We start from the raw sequence: 19248 nt of genomic DNA on the forward strand, positions 1-19248 counted from the left end.
TCACGTTTCCAGCGTCTAAATCGGCTCTTTCCCTCGTTAAAGCTGTCTGTGTGTATCCAAAATCTGAGCATTCACATTTAGTGGGATTTCTACACAGAACACTTCAGGATAAGTTTTCCTGTCTATTTGAGTAGCATTCATGAAGAATATGATGGATTTCATGTTTACATGTCATAAAGTTATCAGCTACACCTTAGAATGCGATACTGTTGAAAAGCGCTGTTAAGCGTCAGGATCTGCTCTAAGTCCTCGTCAGAAGCTTTCTCTGTGTCTGAGAACTGAGTTTTTGTCACTCATTGTCCTGTCTATACAGAACACTTCAGGATAGGTTTTCCTGTCTATTTGAGTAGCATTCATGAAGAATATGATGGATTTCATGTTTACATGTCATAAAGATATCAGTTACACCTGAGAATGCAATCCTGTTCAAAAGCGCTTTTAAGCGTCAGGATCGGCTCTAATTCCTCGTTAGAAGCTTTCTCTGTGTCTGAGAACTGAGTTTTTCTAACTGTTGTCCTGTCTGTACAGAACAGTTCAGGATAGGTTTTCCTGTCTATTTGAGTAGCATTCATAAAGAATATGATGGATTTCATGTTTACATGTCATAAAGATATCAGTTACACCTGAGAATGCAATCCTGTTCAAAAGTGCTTTTAAGCGTCAGGATCGGCTCTAATTCCTCGTTAGAAGCTTTCTCTGTGTCTGAGAACTGAGTTTTTCTAACTGTTGTCCTGTCTGTACAGAACACTTCAGGATATGTTTTCCTGTCTATTTGTGTAGCATTCATGAAAAATATGATGGATTTCATGTTTACATGTCATAAAGTTATCAGTTACACCTGAGAATGCAAGTCTGTTCAAAAGCGCTGTATTAACGTTTCCAGCGCCTAAATCGGCTCTTTTCTTCGTTAAAGCTGTCTGTGTGTCTCCAAAATCTCAGTTTAGTGGCCGTTTGTCCACAAAGAGCAACGAAAAGTTTCTAATCAAACTTTAAATCATAAAAAACTCAAAAGGCCACATTTGCACCGTGGGTTGTGGTGTACAGGGATGGGAGAAAGCATAAGGTCCAAACAACTTTCAATTTTCAACAAAAAAAACGTGATTTATTCAATCGGATAACAAGCAAACACAGAACAAAGAAAAATTCCTGTGCCTCTCCCGCTCCGGTAAAAAACCATTTGCCCACCCAGGTGCATGCTGGTCCCTACCGTGCGCTTACCTATATAACCTACGGTGCCTCCCTACCGTGCCCAAATGAAACAAACAAATAACAACAAAACACCCAAACTACAAAAATGATAAACTAACAGAATACTAACAGAAATTTAATCATAATGAAATCAAAATAGAATAATGAAATCTAAACAATAAACTAAATAACACCAAATAGCTTCCACACTCAGCATTCACATTAAGTGGGATTTCTACACAGAACACTTCAGGATAAGTTTTCCTGTCTATTTGAGTAGCATTCATGAAGAATATGATGGATTTCATGTTTACATGTCATAAAGTTATCAGTTACACCTGAGAATGCAATCCTGTTCAATAGCGCTGTTTTCACGTTTCCAGCGCCTAAATCGGCTCTTTTCCTCGTTAAAGCTGTCTGTGTGTCTCCAAAATCTCAGCATTCACATTTAGTGGGATTTCTACACAGAACACTTCAGGATAGGTTTTCCTGTCTATTTGAGTAGCATTCATGAAGAATATGATGGATTTCATGTTTACATGTCATAAAGATATCAGTTACACCTGAGAATGCAATACTGTTCAACCAGGTCATGTGGTCACAGTGACCACTTTGAATCGGCCATCTTGCCTTTGTCTGTGTCCCCACAGACACACACACATACACCTACACACACACACACACACACACACACACACCTGTATAAACTAGATTAGACATTGTGTTTTACTCTGCTCCATTGTAAATAAATGCCTTCAAGTATCTACTGGTGTGTTTAATGTTGCACAAGCGTGAATATTGCCAACCTTTACTCGGTAGAATTCCAATCCTTCAACTTTAACTTACTGTACATATGGTAATTTGGTTATAGTTAGTAAGCTAATGGTTAATCAGAGTTCCAGATTAATGATAATAAATTGAGACTAAAACCATATTGGCTATTTTGCCTATTAATTTAGGCTGGTGCCCCGTGAACCTAATTCATTTTAAAGTTATTAATTAATATTAATATTTTCTTAATTTATGATAGCCAATAAATTGATAAACAACCGAATTCCAACATATTTGGTGTCCAGCTCATGAGGTAGAGCTCAGACCCAACAGGAGTAATGGTTTTGGAATAAAAATAGAAACAGGGTTAGATCGATCAGAAAAGTCAGTTTCAAATTGAGAGGGGGCGGTCGTCACCACAATTTTACGTTAAACAATATTTTTGTAATTTGCCTACATCGCTAAAGGTCACGGTTGTCTGATCGCTCAGACCGGCGAGATGTTGCCACTCTCTTCCTCGTTCTTCGGCCTCTCTGTTCGTGAGTTGAGGGTCGATAAGATGAGCTAAGCTGATGACGAAGAATGTTGCTTTTTTCTATTTATTATTTCACAGTCTAAAGTTTTGACTGCTTTTCATTTCTTACCCCCTCTGGGGTTTCGCACCACCTGAACGATTAATTCAAGACTAACGTCTGAGGCTATATTTGTGTTGGATTGCACTAAGCGCTCTAGTAAACCTTCAAAAGCCGGCAGGATAGCTTCCCCGGCTTCGTCGATGGTCACATTAATGTGATTTTTTTTAAATGTTTTCGCCTTTTACGTTTAGCCTTTAATTTCACTTTGTCGGCCAGATCCTTGAGGGTCTTGACGACGTCTTGGTAAAATTGAGCTAGATCAGGCACGTTTCTAGGAGGTGGTACTGTAAAAACTTGTCTCATTTCTAGATTGTTGAAACGGTCGCGGGATAGTGTTCTGCACGGTTCAGCTTCCCACCCTCAATTTCCTCCGCTCTATTGAGCGGGGTTTGATTCACACACGCATATGAGTGGCGTGTGAAGCAGGGGAAATAGGTTCATTATTGGTCTCTATCGGCACGGCGTGAGGAGAAGGAGCGAGTGGCGCAAAGGGCGGCGAAAGAGGCTTGAGCGTCAGACTCGTGCTGCTGGGAGGGGGTGGGTGATGGTATTTGTTCGACTAGTCTGACAGCATCTTCTATAGGTTGGAAATAACTTTCCGTATAGCAGATTTGATGGATTTCTGCAAAAGGATCAGATTCTGAGGAATTTTCAGCTATGTTAGCTATGCTAACGTCTACTGCAAAAGCGGGTGGAATACGGTTCAATTCTTCTACATATTTCTCTAATTCAGTTGGAACTACGTCAGACTGACAAAGATCCCAAAAACCCAAGTTTAAATCTTTATCCATGTTGAAATGTCACACTTTACTTTACTAACTTCTCACACAAAGCCATAAAAGCAGATAAAAGACCCTGACCCAACTGTAAAATGACTCTGCAATTGCTCGCACACAGACGCTGAGGATCGACAGAGTGGGTTTTTGAGCTTCTCCGACATAGGTAGGGAGGTCCTCTTCGCCCTTTTCTGGACTGACGAATCAGATTTCTCCTCGGTATCCCCTCTGTGACAAAAGACAGTGAGAGGAAATGTTTTAATTCTGCATGTCATGTACTTTTAGCTTTAGGATTTAATGATTTGGCTTATTTCATTTTAGGTTACGTGTACTTTATTAATTTTATTTTATATCATGCGCCATAAATAAAATATACATAGCCTACCTCTGATCAGTGTCCTTGCAAAGGGGACACTGATGGGCTGGGTAGATGCGACTGCGTGACAGGAATCTCAGGAGTCTCAGGCGGTATAGTTGACGACTGAACCCCTGTGCATAGGCAGAAAAATGCAATTAATAAAACAATATTTATTTTGCACTCCATGCAACTAAATGAAGGTGACATTACATCGCCACCCCGCTAGTGGCGCTGGTTTCCAAATACACTGCCAGAAAAGCGTCACAGACACACCCCTGAAATTCCGGAAGTCCACCGGAAGACTGGTCTTCATTTTAAATGTGTAAGCGGTAAAAGCGGGATGTCCGCAGGAATTGTTAAAAAATAAATAAATAAAATATTTTAATCCGAAGAAACGTTTAAACAAGTTTTCATTGACTTACCAGTTACATCCAGACTGTTGGCAGATTCCCTCGTCGGACCTTCATTGGATATTTTCGGAAGGCTGAATCCGTCAGACTGGGTTTAAGATGTTTTGGAAGCTGTAAACGGTTGACCCTCAGACGGCTCTCAGAACGGATTGCCCGTGAACTCTCTCCCTCTTCAACGCCTCCTAACTCCCCATGGAAAACGGTTGGATTTCCAACCCAGTTAAGCTGATCAGCATTAAATCTGTAGGTAGTTAGAGAATGAATGATACCGTTTCCAATATTGACATTGTTAAATAGAAAAACAAGAACAAACAAATGGTAACATTACCGTAGTCTGATTGCGTAAGGTACAGACCCTCCAGCTCATCGGGGGGTAACTTTAAAAAAAAGACAAAAAAATATCATAGTTGTGACCTTTTAAAAATGAGCGTAGATCTTTTAAAAATGAAATAAATAGTGATTCAGGGAGAAGGACTATATATTACTTACCTAGTGTTGTCTCTGTTTTGTATAGGAAGATGGTGAACCTCTGCGGAAACTTTATTTTCTAAAATAAATAAATGGTATATTTAAACGTTTTTTATTTCTTCAAACGATAACGTTTATAACGTTTAAATTTCTAAGCCTGATAAAATTAAGTTTTTTCATATCGTGGCTCATCTCGTCAGCGTTGTCTGTTTTCAGTGAATCCTGCGTCTGATGAACAAATTGTTTAACTTAATTTTTTTTACAATAAAGGGTTTTATGTTTTAAAAAAACGTTACATGGTTTGTTGCTTGTGAATACTTATGCATGATGACCTGTTCCTTTGAAACCGCTGTCTCACAGCGGTAATATGCTTTAAGAACGTACGTTTCTCACACCTCGTCATCAAGACTTGTTGCTTGTGAATATGGATGCGTGATGACCTATTCCTTTATACCCATTCAACCATTTAAAGTTTCTTAAAGGTATTATACATACCCATCTCATACATCAGTACGCATCTTTAACATGCCCCCCTTGGGAAAGTCTACTACATTAGCAATTCATTCCCACGCCCACCCCCTCATTAGCATAACCTTGATGACATCTAGACAATAGGGGGTCATCCATCAAAAATCTTGACATTTGGTGATGTATATAACCCTCTTTTAATATTTTGGCCTCAAATTTTGGCCCTCAAATTCGAAAGAGTTTAATACTACCTTCAGCATCAAATCCGATGTGAAACTTGGTGAACAAAGATATAAATCAATAGCTCTATGTTTGCCCGACTGCACAGTTATGAGGTACTGTAGTTGAGTTCATATGAGCTGTTTTTTCAATCATTTTAGCATTGCTTCATAAATCTTGAGATTTCAGCTTTTGTTTTGTTTGTGCGCTTCTTTTTTAGGTATCTTTCGGCCATGTTGGGTCATTCAGTTTTAAAATGACATATTTTGCTGATTTGTAGCTTACATTTTCGTACAATTTTGTACTATTATTCACAACTTGCTTCAACAATTTGAGCCTTTTTCAACCATTTCACAACATTCAACATCCAGCTCACAAATTCTGCTTTTCACCTTCAGCTATTCCTTCAGCTGCTTTAGCATTGCTTCAGCAATTGTTCAAACTTCTTTATCATTACTTTAGCTACTTCATCATTGCATCAGCAATGTTCTTAAGCTCTCAGCATTCACACGCATTTTCAGCAGGAAATGCATTTTCTAGTTATGTACCTGCAATGCAATAACATTGAAGGCATATATTATTAGTGCCATGGGTGCTCAGCTATGAGGCACTCCTCTACAGCTAGAATAGCGGAGAGGAGTGCCTCGGGGCGGATCTATTAATATTCCTCAGGCTTATTATTATTCTTCCGCCAAATTTTGGCACGTAACTTGTCCCGCAGCTTTGAGAAAACCCCAGTAATATATACATCAAAACGTGCGTCTTGATCCCAAAAGAGGTGCTATAATTTTTTGGAGTTAAAATTCCAATTTTTCCCAAAGTTATTCCCAAAATACTGGGAATAAATAATGCATTAGGAATGCATTGGAATTTTCTTTAAAAACCCACAAAATTTCACCTTTTTTCTACAAAATTTCTAATTTTTTCTGAGTCACCCAGCTCTCTCATACCTGCACGTAGAAATGTGATTCAAACTATAAAACGGAGGAAAACTTCTACTCGCTCCAAAACACAACTGTTTTTACATAACATGTAAACTTTTCAAACTATGAGCACTCAAAGGAGGAATGGAAATCACTTTTTCTTCAAAGTTAGAGTGACGGTGTCAGTTGGCTAGAGTGCGTGAAGCAGTGAAAAATAACCTTTATTTTCATTTTTAACACGAGCTCACGGCCAAACCGTAAAAAGGAGACATGTTAGGTCTTAAATTACATTTAGTTAGGTCTTAAATATGTAAGTCCATTTACTGCTTCCTTCGTTGCTTTTTTTTTTTTTTTGTTAAATGAGTGAATGAAGTTGTGACGGTCTCCGCTGAGACAGAGGAGAGGAGAACCTACTAGCCCTCTCTCGCTGTCACTTCTAATCGGGTTGCTCTCCTCACCAGTAATGTTAAATTTAGCACAGAAAAAACATAATAGTGGTAATTTAAATAGCGGTTCATGGGATTTATTAACCCTCTGTCCTTTTTTGGACATTTTCTTCACTTTTCTTTTTTGATTTGCTGATCATTTTGGCTGTGTTACAGCTGAAGGTATGGATTTCTGCAAGAAAGTGTCTCTTTTGACATATTTTTAAAATCTAATGTCAGTTACTGTTACAGGTCTATTATACACTGGTAACACATTTTGTACCCTCTGGGGTTCCTCTCGTCCAAAAAAGGACACTCAAAGAAAATGCTATGAAATCATCATATATCAATATTTTTTCCTGCTTTTTTTTGCATACATCTCTTAAACCACTTCAGTTCTGCTCAAACCTACCAAATGTTTATTCGTTTTCAGGATTTTAACCCTTTAAATGCCAGTTTGAAGACATGTTGCCTCTTGTTTTATTAAAAAAACAACACAGAATATGAGATATTTCCCACATAATACATGATGGAGGGATATGACATTGTTTTATATCAGAGTCTTTTATATCAAGACATTTCTCAAAACCAGAATATGATCAGGGTGACTTTTGAACACTGGAAATAAACCATGTACTCATCCCGGCAGTAGCCCCTGTGGCACTCAAAATTTCCCTGGAATTTTCTAGTTATTATTATTATTTCGGCGCATGACTAGTCTTGCAGCTTTGACAAAACCCAAACAATATATATGTCAATGCATGCGGTCGATCAGGAATGGTGTGCTATGACTTTTCTAAGCGATTTTAGTAACCATGGCAATGTAAATGGCAATTAAAGGTGAGAAAATTCCCATAGAGAATGAATGGGGAGACGTCTGTAGCAATAGGAATTATTGTTAGGAACCTTTGTCTTTAGTCAGTGTGACACACGGACATGTTTTGAAGTGACACCACCGGAGTTACCGGACCGAGCTGTATGTTGAGCCTGACGTGCCTAAGTTGTAATAAAGTTTACAACCCAGCAGGGTCAAAGAGTAAGCAAGTGTACGCTTCGTGAGTGAAAGCAACATACTTTAACATGGTGGCAGCGGAAGAGGACTCGGTCTGCGTGTGTGCAAGTTTTCTCCGGTCGGAAGAGAGTTAGCTATCTGATGCTAGTTTTGGCCGCTAGTGTGAGACTGCCGTGTGAAGCCATGGAGGGACTGAAGCCGCCGCAGACGCTGTGTTTGGACTCCAGCAACCTTTCTAAAACATGGAAAAATTGGAGGGACGAGTTTGCTCTCTACGTGGATTTGGCAATGGCCGAGGCTGATGATAAACAAAAGGTAAAACTGTTCAGCTATCTTGTCGGCGAGAGTGGCAGAGAACTTTTGGATACCCTCATGGGCGACACAGCTAAGGATGCATGGAAAATAGAGGACATAATCAAAAAGTTTGATGATCACTGCAACCCCAGCGTGAATGAGATTGTGGAACGTTATCGTTTCTTCACGAGGAATCAAAGCGCCAGTGAAAAGATAGACGGTTATGTCACGGAACTGAGACTGTTGGCAAAAACATGCAACTTTGGGACTTTGAGAGACTCGCTCATACGTGATAGGATTGTGTGTGGAGGCAACAACACGGCTATGAGAGAAAGACTGTTGCGGGAGAAAAACCTGACACTGGACACGTGTTTGCAACTGTGCAGAGCCGCGGAGCTCTCTAAGGAGAACGTGAAAACCATCACCGCACCGATGGTAGAGGAGGTGCATGCTGTTCAAGGAGCGCAGTACCAGAGGAAAACTAACAATACAGTGGAGTGTAAATTCTGCGGGAAAACACATGAAAAAAATAAACAGAAATGTCCGGCGTTTGGGAAGAAGTGCGTCAGGTGTGGCAGAGAGAACCACTTCGCAGCAAAATGTAAAGCAAAACCGGAACAAAGGGGGAAGAAAAATGTGAGTACTGTAGCAACAGAATATGTGAGTGATGAATATGAAGATATAACATGTATCACTGAGACAGTGGATGCAGTAGAGACAGATGCAAGCAAAGATGTGGAAGCAGAGAGAGTAAAGGATGGAAAAGAGAAGGACACAGTTAAAGGGGACACTCAGCTTCTGTATGCTGGCATGCTACTAGACAAAGACTTGGTTAAATTCCAAATAGACTGTGGTGCTAGCTGCAACATTATCCCCATTAACCTGCTGAACCCAGACATCAAGCTAGAACACACTAACAGTGTACTAGTTATGTACAACAAAAGCAAACTGAGGCCATTGGGGAAATGTAAAATCAAAATAAGAAATCCAAGAAATCACAAACAATATCGCTTGGAGTTTCAAGTGGTAAATGCGGACGGTGCAGTACCTCTGCTGGGCAGGAGAGCCAGTGAGGCCATGAGACTGATTCAAGTGCACCATGAGAATATCATGACAATAGACAGTATAGTCACAACGGAAAAAATGGAAAAAACAGAACAGTGGACAATGGAGCAATTCAAAGCAAGTTATGCTGATGTGTTTACGGGAGACGGCTGTCTTCCAACCATCGAGGACATTTTACCAGACTTATCAAAAGCTAAAGTGTTCACAGTGTGTGATGTCAAGAGTGGATTCTGGCATGTACAGCTCGAGGAGGAATCCAGCTATTTGACAACATTCGCTACTCCCTTCGGACGTTACAGGTGGCTGAGGATGCCCCTGAAATATTCCAGAGGAAGCTCACACAGGCGTTGGACAATGTACCTGGTCTGTACATCATTGCAGACGACGTCCTGATCACAGGACAAGGGGAGACACAAGAGGAAGCAGAACGGGATCACGATGAAAAACTAAAACAGTTTCTTGACAGATGCAGGGAAAAGAACATAAAACTGAATGCAGAAAAATTCAGACTGAGACAAAAGGAGACCACATACATTGGACACCGCTTGACGGCAGATGGTCTCAAAGCAGATCCTGAAAAAGTGCGTGCTGTGGAGCAGATGCCGGCACCGACGGATGTAAAAGGAGTGCAAAGGCTTCTAGGGATGGTTAATTACCTCACCAAGTTCTGCCCTCACCTCTCAGACCAGTGCAAAGTGCTGAGAGACTTGACACACAAAGACAGTGAGTGGAAATGGACAGCAGAGCACGACGAAGCTTTCCTTAAACTCAAAGAGACAATAGTGAATGTTCCAGTACTTAAGTATTATAACCCGGATGAGGAGCTGACAGTACAGTGCGACGCTTCGGATACAGGTTTGGGCGCAGCACTCCTGCAGATGGGAAAACCAGTCGCTTTTGCAAGCAGGGCACTGACACAGACTGAGGGTCGTTATGCCCAAATAGAGAAGGAGTTTTTAGCCATGGTTTTCAGCATGGAGAAATTCCACCACTACACATATGGTCGCAAAGTCACGGTCCAGAGCGATCACAAGCCGTTAGAAACCATAGCACGAAAACCCCTGCTGAGCGCGCCCAAAAGGCTGCAGGGCATGATGCTGCGCATACAAAAATATGATGTGGACGTTATATATGTGCCTGGAAGAGACATGTTGCTAGCCGACACGCTCAGCAGAGCCTATCTTCCTGAGAGTACACCTGTGGAAGATGAAGTAGAGACTGTCAACATGGTGCAACACTTGCCAATCTCATCTGACAGGCTACATGACATTCGGTCTGCCACAGAAAAAGACAATACATTGCAGCTTCTCATTAAAGCAATGATCCAGAAATGGCCCAAGGACAAGGCACAGGTACCAAATGAAATTTGGCCTTACTTCGCATTACAAGATGAACTAACTCACCAAGATGGAATAGTCTTCCGGGGTGAGAGAGCCATTATTCCAGACGCTCTGAGATCAGACATCACTAGCCGATTACACTCATCGCATCTGGGTGTTGAAGGATGCCTACGCAGAGCCAGAGAATGTGTCTACTGGTTGGGCATGAACGATCAGATCAAAAAGTATATTGCCAAGTGTGACATCTGTAGGTCAATGGACAATAAACAACAGAAACAAACACTAATATCTCATGAAGTTCCAAACAGGCCATGGGCAAAGTTAGGCACAGATCTTTTTGTGTTTGACAGTAAAGACTATCTCATCACTGTGGATTATTTCTCAAACTTTTGGGAAATAGACTACTTGCCTGACACTAAATCTACGACAGTGATAAGGAAACTGAAAGCTCATTTCGCCCGCCAAGGTATTCCGGATACAGTAATCTCGGACAATGGACCACAATATGCGTCCCAGGACTTCAAAAAATTCAGTGAACAGTGGGGATTCCAGCATCTGACTTCATCACCTGGCTACCCACAGAGCAACGGCAAGGCCGAATCAGCTGTTAAAACAGCAAAAAGACTTCTCATCAAAGCCAAGGCAGCTGGGCAGGATCCTTATCTTGCTCTTCTGGACCACCGAAACACACCGTCGCAAGGCCTGGAGAGCAGTCCAGCACAGCGACTGCTCAGTCGCCGTACCAAAACACTGCTGCCAACGAAAGCAAGCCTGCTAAGACCAAAAGTTGTTCGGATCAGTCAGAATCTGAAAAACAAGCAGCAATGTCAGAGTACGTACTACAACAGAGCAGCTAGAGACCTGGACATACTGACTACAGGTGACTGTGAGGATACAGCCACTCCCACCCCACACGGTCTGGAGACTAGGCAAGGTGCTGAAGCCAGTCGATGGGAGGTCCTATGAGGTTCAGTTGCAATCTGGAGGAGTCATAAGGAGGAATCGCGTGCACCGGGAGTGACTTTCAGTGACCCTATTGACATTGAGATCAGCATCCCCAGTCAGCCACAGGCTGTGGGAAATGAACGTTCAGAGACTGTTCCGCTCCCTCACGCTGTCACAGCAGCACATACACCCAGAGACACTGATAACAGAAATACCCTTGTCACGACCAGAGCTGGCCGCACAGTGGTACAGCCACAGCGATACAAGGACTGTGTGTTATCATGGTGATAAACTGTGAGAGGAAGTGAGATGTTGATGTTTGTTTACATGTTATGCTCTGGTTAAGTAAACAACAACAAAAGTTATGGTTTACATATGTTGAGATTAATGTGACCATTTGCACATTTAAAGTTCTGAGCTAAGTGTTGAATAATACAGATTGTGAAAGAAAGTTATGGTTACAGTTTTGTTTGGTAGCTGCTATTTTCATCAGTTGTTAAGAGAAAATTTTGAATTGATGAACATGTATAACTGTTTACAATTAATTAATAAGCACTTTTGTTATGGAGTCTTGTATGTTGGCTAAAGTCAAATTTTGAGATAAAAGAACTAACTCTCAAAAGAGAAGGGATGTATCAATAGGAATTATTGTTAGGAACCTTTGTCTTTAGTCAGTGTGACACATGGACATGTTTTGAAGTGACACCACCGGAGTTACCGGACCGAGCTGTATGTTGAGCCTGACGTGCCTAAGTTGTAATAAAGTTTACAACCCAGCAGGGTCAAAGAGTAAGCAAGTGTACGCTTCGTGAGTGAAAGCAACATACTTTAACAACGTCTTCAAAATGACCAACTTTGGAGCTCTACTACTGCATCATGCGTCAACGTAGAATAATGGTGGGTTTGGGTTAAATTGGTAATTGGTACTTTTGACAAATTATTACTTAGAAGTACTTACTTGGAGCTACAGGAACTGTTTAATCATCATAGCAGCTCTCCCATCGACTGCAATACAAATTCAGAAGCTGATAGCATACTCTCTCAGGTCTCAGCAGGTTGTTGTGTGTTTTGTTTTCTCGGTACTCAAGTGGATTTGTAATCCATGCATCAGGCAGAGCCATCCGAAATTGCCAAAGAAAAATACAAACAATTTTCTGCTTGTGTAAGGAGGACGCGACCGGATTTTGCAGCTCTTCAAACAGGCAAATATTATCTTGTTTACATCCAAGCACACCCAGCTTCTTGAAGTTTCCCTAAATTAACGTTACATCCCATCATGTATGTGTTTGTTTTGTTTTTTTGCAGAAATGACAAATCACAGATTATTTTAAAAAGAAAGTTCTTGAGGAGGAGAATGGCGAGGACAGGTAAAACAGCACAGACATCATTAGTTCTGTTAATTCATGTTACTAACGAGATACGGTTAATTTGTCAGGACTGAAAGTAGGCCTTGTTCTCAGCCACAAGTGGAAGGTGCCGATGGAGGAGAGGATCAGAGCATGAGAGAGGAGTCAGGGCGAGAGTACCAAGTCTTAAGGAGTGTATTAACAACTGTATTAAAGCCGACGTTTACATGATTTTAACATCAGTTTTTATCCCTCTTCCCAGATGTTCTGAAAAGTCTAGAGTGAGTGGCTTTATAGCCCCCCCAAATGACATCTCAGACTCGCTGGAAACTAAGACTGCTTACCTTCGATTCTTATGAATCAGACACTGAGGATCCGCAGTGATCTCCTTCTCTCCATCAAAAACAAAACAGTAACCTGTTTTGTTTTAAACAGGTTACTGCTAAACAAATAAAGCAGTTTCACTTTTTGGCAACACGCTTTGGCAGAAAAGGAGTAGCTGGAAACAGAGACTGCTTACCTTTGTCTCTTTATTGTTCTCCAAATTAGGATTTGCTGACATGCTTTGGCAGACACAGGACAGGAATTCTCCAGCGGCTGGGAGCTGAGCTGTCTAACATTTGCCTGGCTTTTTTCTTCGATAACTTAAGCTCCTGACATCTTGTTAAAATATACAGTTGAAAACGCCCGAGGTGTAACAAGTTTACGTGGTTTAAAACTAGGGAAAGTCGTTAAAATAAGCACTGTTTGGGTAGGATTAGGGAGCAACTGTGTTCATGGTTAAAAAAAACAACAAAACAAGCTTTTACTGTCAGTAGGAAACTACTTCTGAACTTTGCTTTTGCTACTGTAAGAGTCATGATGCACAAAGTGACTAGAGGTCACTTGTCAGTCAACTTTAAAAACAGAACATAGAACATACCAGATACGGTGGTGATGTCATTTTGAGCCAGTAGTTTGCTCAGTAGGGATCAGTCGGAGGAACTGTGCTATCCGCCCATACACCAAGCAACAACTTTCAATCTAAAATGTTTGACCATGTCCAGTCCGCTAACATGGAGGGGGCGGGGATTATGACCTACAATGGAGCCGGCCACCAGGGGGAAATCCAGATGTTTTGGCTTCACTTTTGTAGAGCTGTTATGCTGTCCATCTTTATATACAATCATTATTGGAGACTGAATTATCTCGACCACCACTGGATGCATTGTCATGAAACTTTTTACAGACTTTAATGTTCTGGAGCCATCACCAGGTTAAAATTTTTATTTCGTTTATGACCATATACCTGCAAAACTAATGACATCCCATCAGTCTGAGCTGTACTTTGTGTGAAGTGTTGTTTAGTGAAGGTAGGAAGCAGTAAAGAAGGATAGAATAACAAGAAAAACTCTGGATGTTACATGAACTTTTATGATTTTCTTAAATTAGTTCTGAAAACTGTTACAAAAACAAAAGCCAGGGACAAACAGAAAGACAAAAAATTTGCTTCTCCTAAGATCCCCCTCCCAGTTTACATTTCATATGTGTGCCGTCATAGTTGGAGGCCGCAAGTCTATGACCTTGATCTTTTCGTCCATCAGCAGTCTGTGTACAAGGTACCCTGACACAATTCGGGCTCCTCTTGCTCTGTTTCGGCTCTCACTTCATGAGATGGTAAAAAGTGTTCAGCTATAGAGAGATGAAAACAAGTGCTTGCAGTACATACAAACACACACTTCGATGTGTTTCTATTTTTTTTCATACACAAACAAAAACACAAACACACACACACACACACACACACACACACACACACACACACACACACACACACACACACACACACACACACACACACACACACACACACACACACACACACACACACACACACACACACACACACACACACACACAGGCCAGCAGTCCTGTCCTGGTGATAGTAATATTCCAGTAGGGCCTGTGGATCTATACAGTGCACTAGGTCCCAAACCGATATAATGCCAATCCAGCCCCAGGTGTTCCATCCAGTCCTGATGGTACCCCAGGACCTGGTTTTGGTGGGATCCATTGAGAAACGGTCTGATCTGGACTGAGATCATTCTGAATAGACTGAAATTAACGTCAATTCAGGTCAGACCAGCTGCTCTCTTCTTCATCCCCCTCCTCTGACTCTGCAGTTCATCTGACTCCTCAGTGTTCTGAAAACACAAGATTAATTTTGACTTGAGACTGAACAACACTGTTTTTAAAGGCTTCTCTGCTCATTATGTTACTGGTGGTCATTCTCAATGTCTGCTATGGAGTTCCTGAAGGGCCATAAGACTTCAATTTGGAAGAAACAAAAAATGTGAGATCTCAAAAAAAAGTTTTTCATGATCTTACAAAATCTCAAAGACTGCAAGAATTGTGAATAAACAATAGAAAATGTTTTAAATTCTTGTGGTTATTGTCCTGAAATCTAGTATTTGATCCTCATACATGAACTGAAAACACTAATTACTAAAATGTGTCTGAAAAATTTTTAGGGCAATAGTTGAACATTTTGGGAAACACGTATTTTCTTTCTTTGTGACAGTAAGCTGAAAAAAATCAATACCACTCTCACGTCTGTGTGTTCAGTACAGAGTTGAAGTCAAGATGTGGTTAGCCTAGCTTAGCATAAATCCTGGAAGCAGAGGGATAATTACCATTGTGTATCTATCTTGAATAGGGTTGCAAAATTTGAGGAATTTTCAAAGTTGGAAACTTTCCATGGGAATAAACGGGAATATATGGGAATTATCGAAAATGTATTGGAATAAACAGGAAATTTACAAAATTGAAAGTTGGCCCTTAACAGAAAACTTAAATATAGTTGGGGAAAATATATTGTAGCATAATCTTGGCTAAAACAACCAGATTTAATGCAAGTACACTTGAATATCTATGCTATTCCTCAATCACATACACACAGCACACTGCTTACTGCAGGGCTATTGAGGCCACACCCCCTACATGCACTGTGCATTCCTCTATCACATGCACAGATGATTTCCATAACCCTGGAGTATTGAAGCCACACATTTGTCAAGTCAAGTAAGTTTTGATAATATTATTGGGTAAATATATTTGATCTATGGTATCAATGTTTAACTTGCAAATATTTAATGAAAATGTATTCATACAGTAGCTAGCTAGCTGGTAAGTTAGGTGCTAAAAGTAAGCTAGGTAGCACCATTTCATTGACCATTTAAGAGGCTAGCTTATCATGGTGCTAGCTACCTCAAATGTGATGCTGTTTCTTCTGCCTCCTTCAAGACGGTTTTCTGTAACCATACAAGAATTTATCAACATCAACTGTAAAATATTTTGAAGACCATTCCAGTGGTTAAGCTAATATATATATATATATATATATATATATATATATATATATGTTCATGCCATTGCATTAGTGTTTTTATAACTTTTGTTATCTTACTCTACAGAAAAATGACACGTTCGCCATCCAATGTGCAGAGGCATTTCACACAAGCTAATGTTGAAGGAAAGTTTTTGTATATGTGTAAATATTGTGGAAAGACATACGTGAAGAATACCACAAAAATGCAGCGGCATATTGCAAAGTGCCAAAAATTTCCTCAAGGCTCAAAATATGCAGCAGACAAGAGTTCCACTCCAGGGGAAAATTAATCTACTGTATCAGAGTCAGATACCCTCTGGTATCAGAGGATTCTTTGATTTGATGGATGAACGTAGCCAGAGAAATGCAAATGAGTGTTTTGCTTGTGCAGTCTATGCAACTGGCTCACACCTGGGAAAGAATTATCAACTAAATTGTCACCAACCCTCAACCTGTATTCTACAAGAACACAGACAAACAGGGGAACAGAGACACAGGCCCCTACATTGCTGATGAACTGAAAGCAGTCATTAATGACCTTGGACCAGAGAAGGTTTTCACACTGTCACTGACAATGCAGCATACATTAAGGTTGCCTGGGCACACGCGGGGGAGACCTACCTCCATTGGCTGTGCTGCCCATACTCTGAGTCTTCTCCTGAAAGACATCATGGCACTGAAGACAATGGACACACTATACAAGAGAGCAAAGCAAGTTGTGAAGTATGTGAAGGGCAAACATGTAGCTTCAGCAACCCACCTCTCAAAGCAAAAGGAAAAAAACAAGTGTACCACACGGAAGCTCCCCGGCATCACACAATGGAGTGGCATTGTCATCATGTATGACAGTCTACTGGAGGGAAAGGAGTCTCTGCAAGAGATGGCCATATCCTGGACTGCAGGCATCGAGGGTGACATCAAGAGGATCCTGTTAGATGATGTGTTCTGGGAAAGAATGACTAACAGCCTGAGAATCCTCAAACCAATTGCAGCAGCAATTGCCAAGATAGAGGGTGATGATGCCATCTTATCAGATGTCCAGTGTCTTTTTGCCAACTTTAAAGGAAGCAATTTCCTACTGCTCAAAGCAGAGGAAACTGCTTTGGTCAAGTCATTGGAGAAGCACCAGGAGTTCTGCATGAAGCCGGTGCATGCAGCAGCATACATGCTGGACCCAAAATATGACAGGGGCATACTCTCTTGGGAAGAGATTAACGGTGCTTACGCTGTCATTACAGCCATATCTGACCACCTGGGCTTTGATGAAGGCAAAGTGCTGGGCAGTTTGGCGAAGTACTGAACCAAGCAAGTCCTTTGGGAAGGGGAAGGAATATGGCAGTCATGCCAGCACATATCTGCACCCACCTGGTGGAAGGGACTTTGTGGATCTGAAGCCCTTGCACCTGTAGCCTCCATTATCCTCCAAATCCCACCATCATCAGCCGCCTCTGAGCACAACTGGTCACTGTTTGGGAACACACACACAAAGGTTCGCAACAGACTCACAAATGTGAGAGTGGAAAAACTGGTGGCCATTCGGGCAAACCTAAGGCTCTTTGAGCCTGACACAGAGCCATCCTCAACAAGGCTGGACAGTGACACTGAAGAGGAGTCGTCGGATGTTGAGGAGTTGAACATAGAGGATGTTCATGAGGCCCAGGAAGAGGCCATTGCCTGAAAGGGTTTGGCAAAAATGCTGAACATTTTTTTTTACTTTTTGATTGTGTGGGGGAGGGGGAATGAGTAATATTTTACTCAACATTCATGTTTTTGTCGTTCAATGAAAAAACTGATTGTAAAGTCCTAAAAAAGGTTCTGCTCACAAATAAATCTGTTGAAATGTCATGTTTTTTTAAATTGTATTATTTTTCATGGATGGCTGCTTATGACAAAATAAAATCTTTATATTTATGATTGGATATGATACAGTTTGTTTAAATTACCCCCAATTTCCAGTTAATTCCCATAAATTCCCATGGAAAGTTTCTGGAAATTTACCCGAACTTTTCCGCCCTGGAACTTTAAGTTCTTTTCTTCAGAACCTAAAAGGTTCCTGTGGCCCATTGTTGTCTGGGTTTCCACCGCGGCCTGAAGTCCCAGGAAGATTATGCAACATTATTACTTGACATTACATTATTTACAGCACTTTGAGGACATAACGAAAATACGGGACGCCCAGCCATAACTGTGCTGCTTCTAGTTTATGTTTTCTCACACTGTAGCCTCCCCTGAAGTTCTATGGCGCCTGCCCCCTGGGAGGCCTGCCTCACCCCACCAAAAACTGCTGGCATAACGGGTTATGTATGTTGTAAAAACTGGAAAACCAAACTATCAAATTTGTCATTTGGGGCTACAAAATTAAACTGACATGACAGTTTTTGTGAATTTAATTTTCTGGTCAATTAAGAGATAAAGCTTTTATTTTTGAAGTATTGGGTACTGCATGGGGGACACAAGATAAACATTTCTCAGGATAATGTGAAAATTTTCTTGATATAATACAAAAGTAGGCCTTTTCACCAACTAAAATATATGTCCCTTTCAGGTCTCCATAGACTGAATGACTTCCACTGGTCCTGATGCTGCTGAGGCCTCTTACTGACTTACATCCTGTTCTGTCTGTCTCTCTCTCTTATGTCTCTTTGCCTCTGCTCCCAACCAGCTCCTCCTCCCTCCTGTGTTTCCTCTCACCATTGGCCCTTGGCGGCAGTGCTCCTCCTCTGCTGTGAGATGCTGTAGATCTCCTGCAGCTGTTTCTTCTGGTCGTCACTGAGTGGAGCCATCAGACTCTGGTACCAGACTGCATCAGTGTTCTGGACTCCTAAAAAACACGAATACTCAAATGTCTTATGTTAGTTGTGAGGATACTTGTTGACATAATGCCCCTTACCCTAACCTTAACCATCACAACCAACACCCTTAACCCAACACTTATCCTAAACCCAACAATTACCCAAACCCTAACACTTACCCTAAACCCAACACATACCCTACCCCCAACAAACAGAAAACAGCAGCAAATAGCACCAGCGGGGGCCTGTTAGTATTGCTGTTGATTCCACCCCCTCAGTACCTGGCTGCTCTGAGTCAATTTGTGTCAGCCTTTTTTGGCCCGTTTCCCTCGCTGTTTTTCATAATCAAAGTGTAAAAAATATTTCAGAAAATCAACGGTGGGTGGATAAACGTTCAGAAACGTCACATCTCTCTATAAAAATGTCAGAATGAACACTTGCGAGAG

At 41.1% G+C, this 19248-nt stretch overlaps 1 protein-coding gene across 10 annotated transcripts in view; it reads right to left on the reverse strand.

Annotated features, from left to right (window-relative positions):
* Positions 1-1095: 1095 nt before the first annotated feature.
* ipo8 (importin 8) overlaps positions 1096-19248 on the reverse strand; it is a 68583-nt gene continuing 50430 nt past the window's right edge. For 3 of the 10 annotated variants that reach the window (XM_056367046.1, XM_056367045.1, XM_056367050.1), the window contains 5 exons: positions 18702-18831; positions 17376-17475; positions 16632-16704; positions 15890-15933; positions 14035-14826 (listed from right to left, as the gene is read on the reverse strand). In XM_056367046.1, coding sequence (XP_056223021.1) covers positions 14755-14826; positions 15890-15933; positions 16632-16704; positions 17376-17475; positions 18702-18831 — 419 coding nt within the window. In that variant the 3' untranslated portion in view covers positions 14035-14754. Of the gene's footprint in view, positions 3599-3755; positions 3860-4150; positions 4686-14034; positions 14827-15889; positions 15934-16631; positions 16705-17375; positions 17476-18701; positions 18832-19248 lie in introns of those variants that run through there. The other 7 variants (XR_008826400.1, XR_008826399.1, XR_008826398.1 and 4 more) reach the window with 7 other exon arrangements.

This window comes from Seriola aureovittata, chromosome 22, assembly GCF_021018895.1.
Source record: "Seriola aureovittata isolate HTS-2021-v1 ecotype China chromosome 22, ASM2101889v1, whole genome shotgun sequence".
Taxonomy (NCBI): Eukaryota; Metazoa; Chordata; class Actinopteri; order Carangiformes; family Carangidae; genus Seriola; species Seriola aureovittata.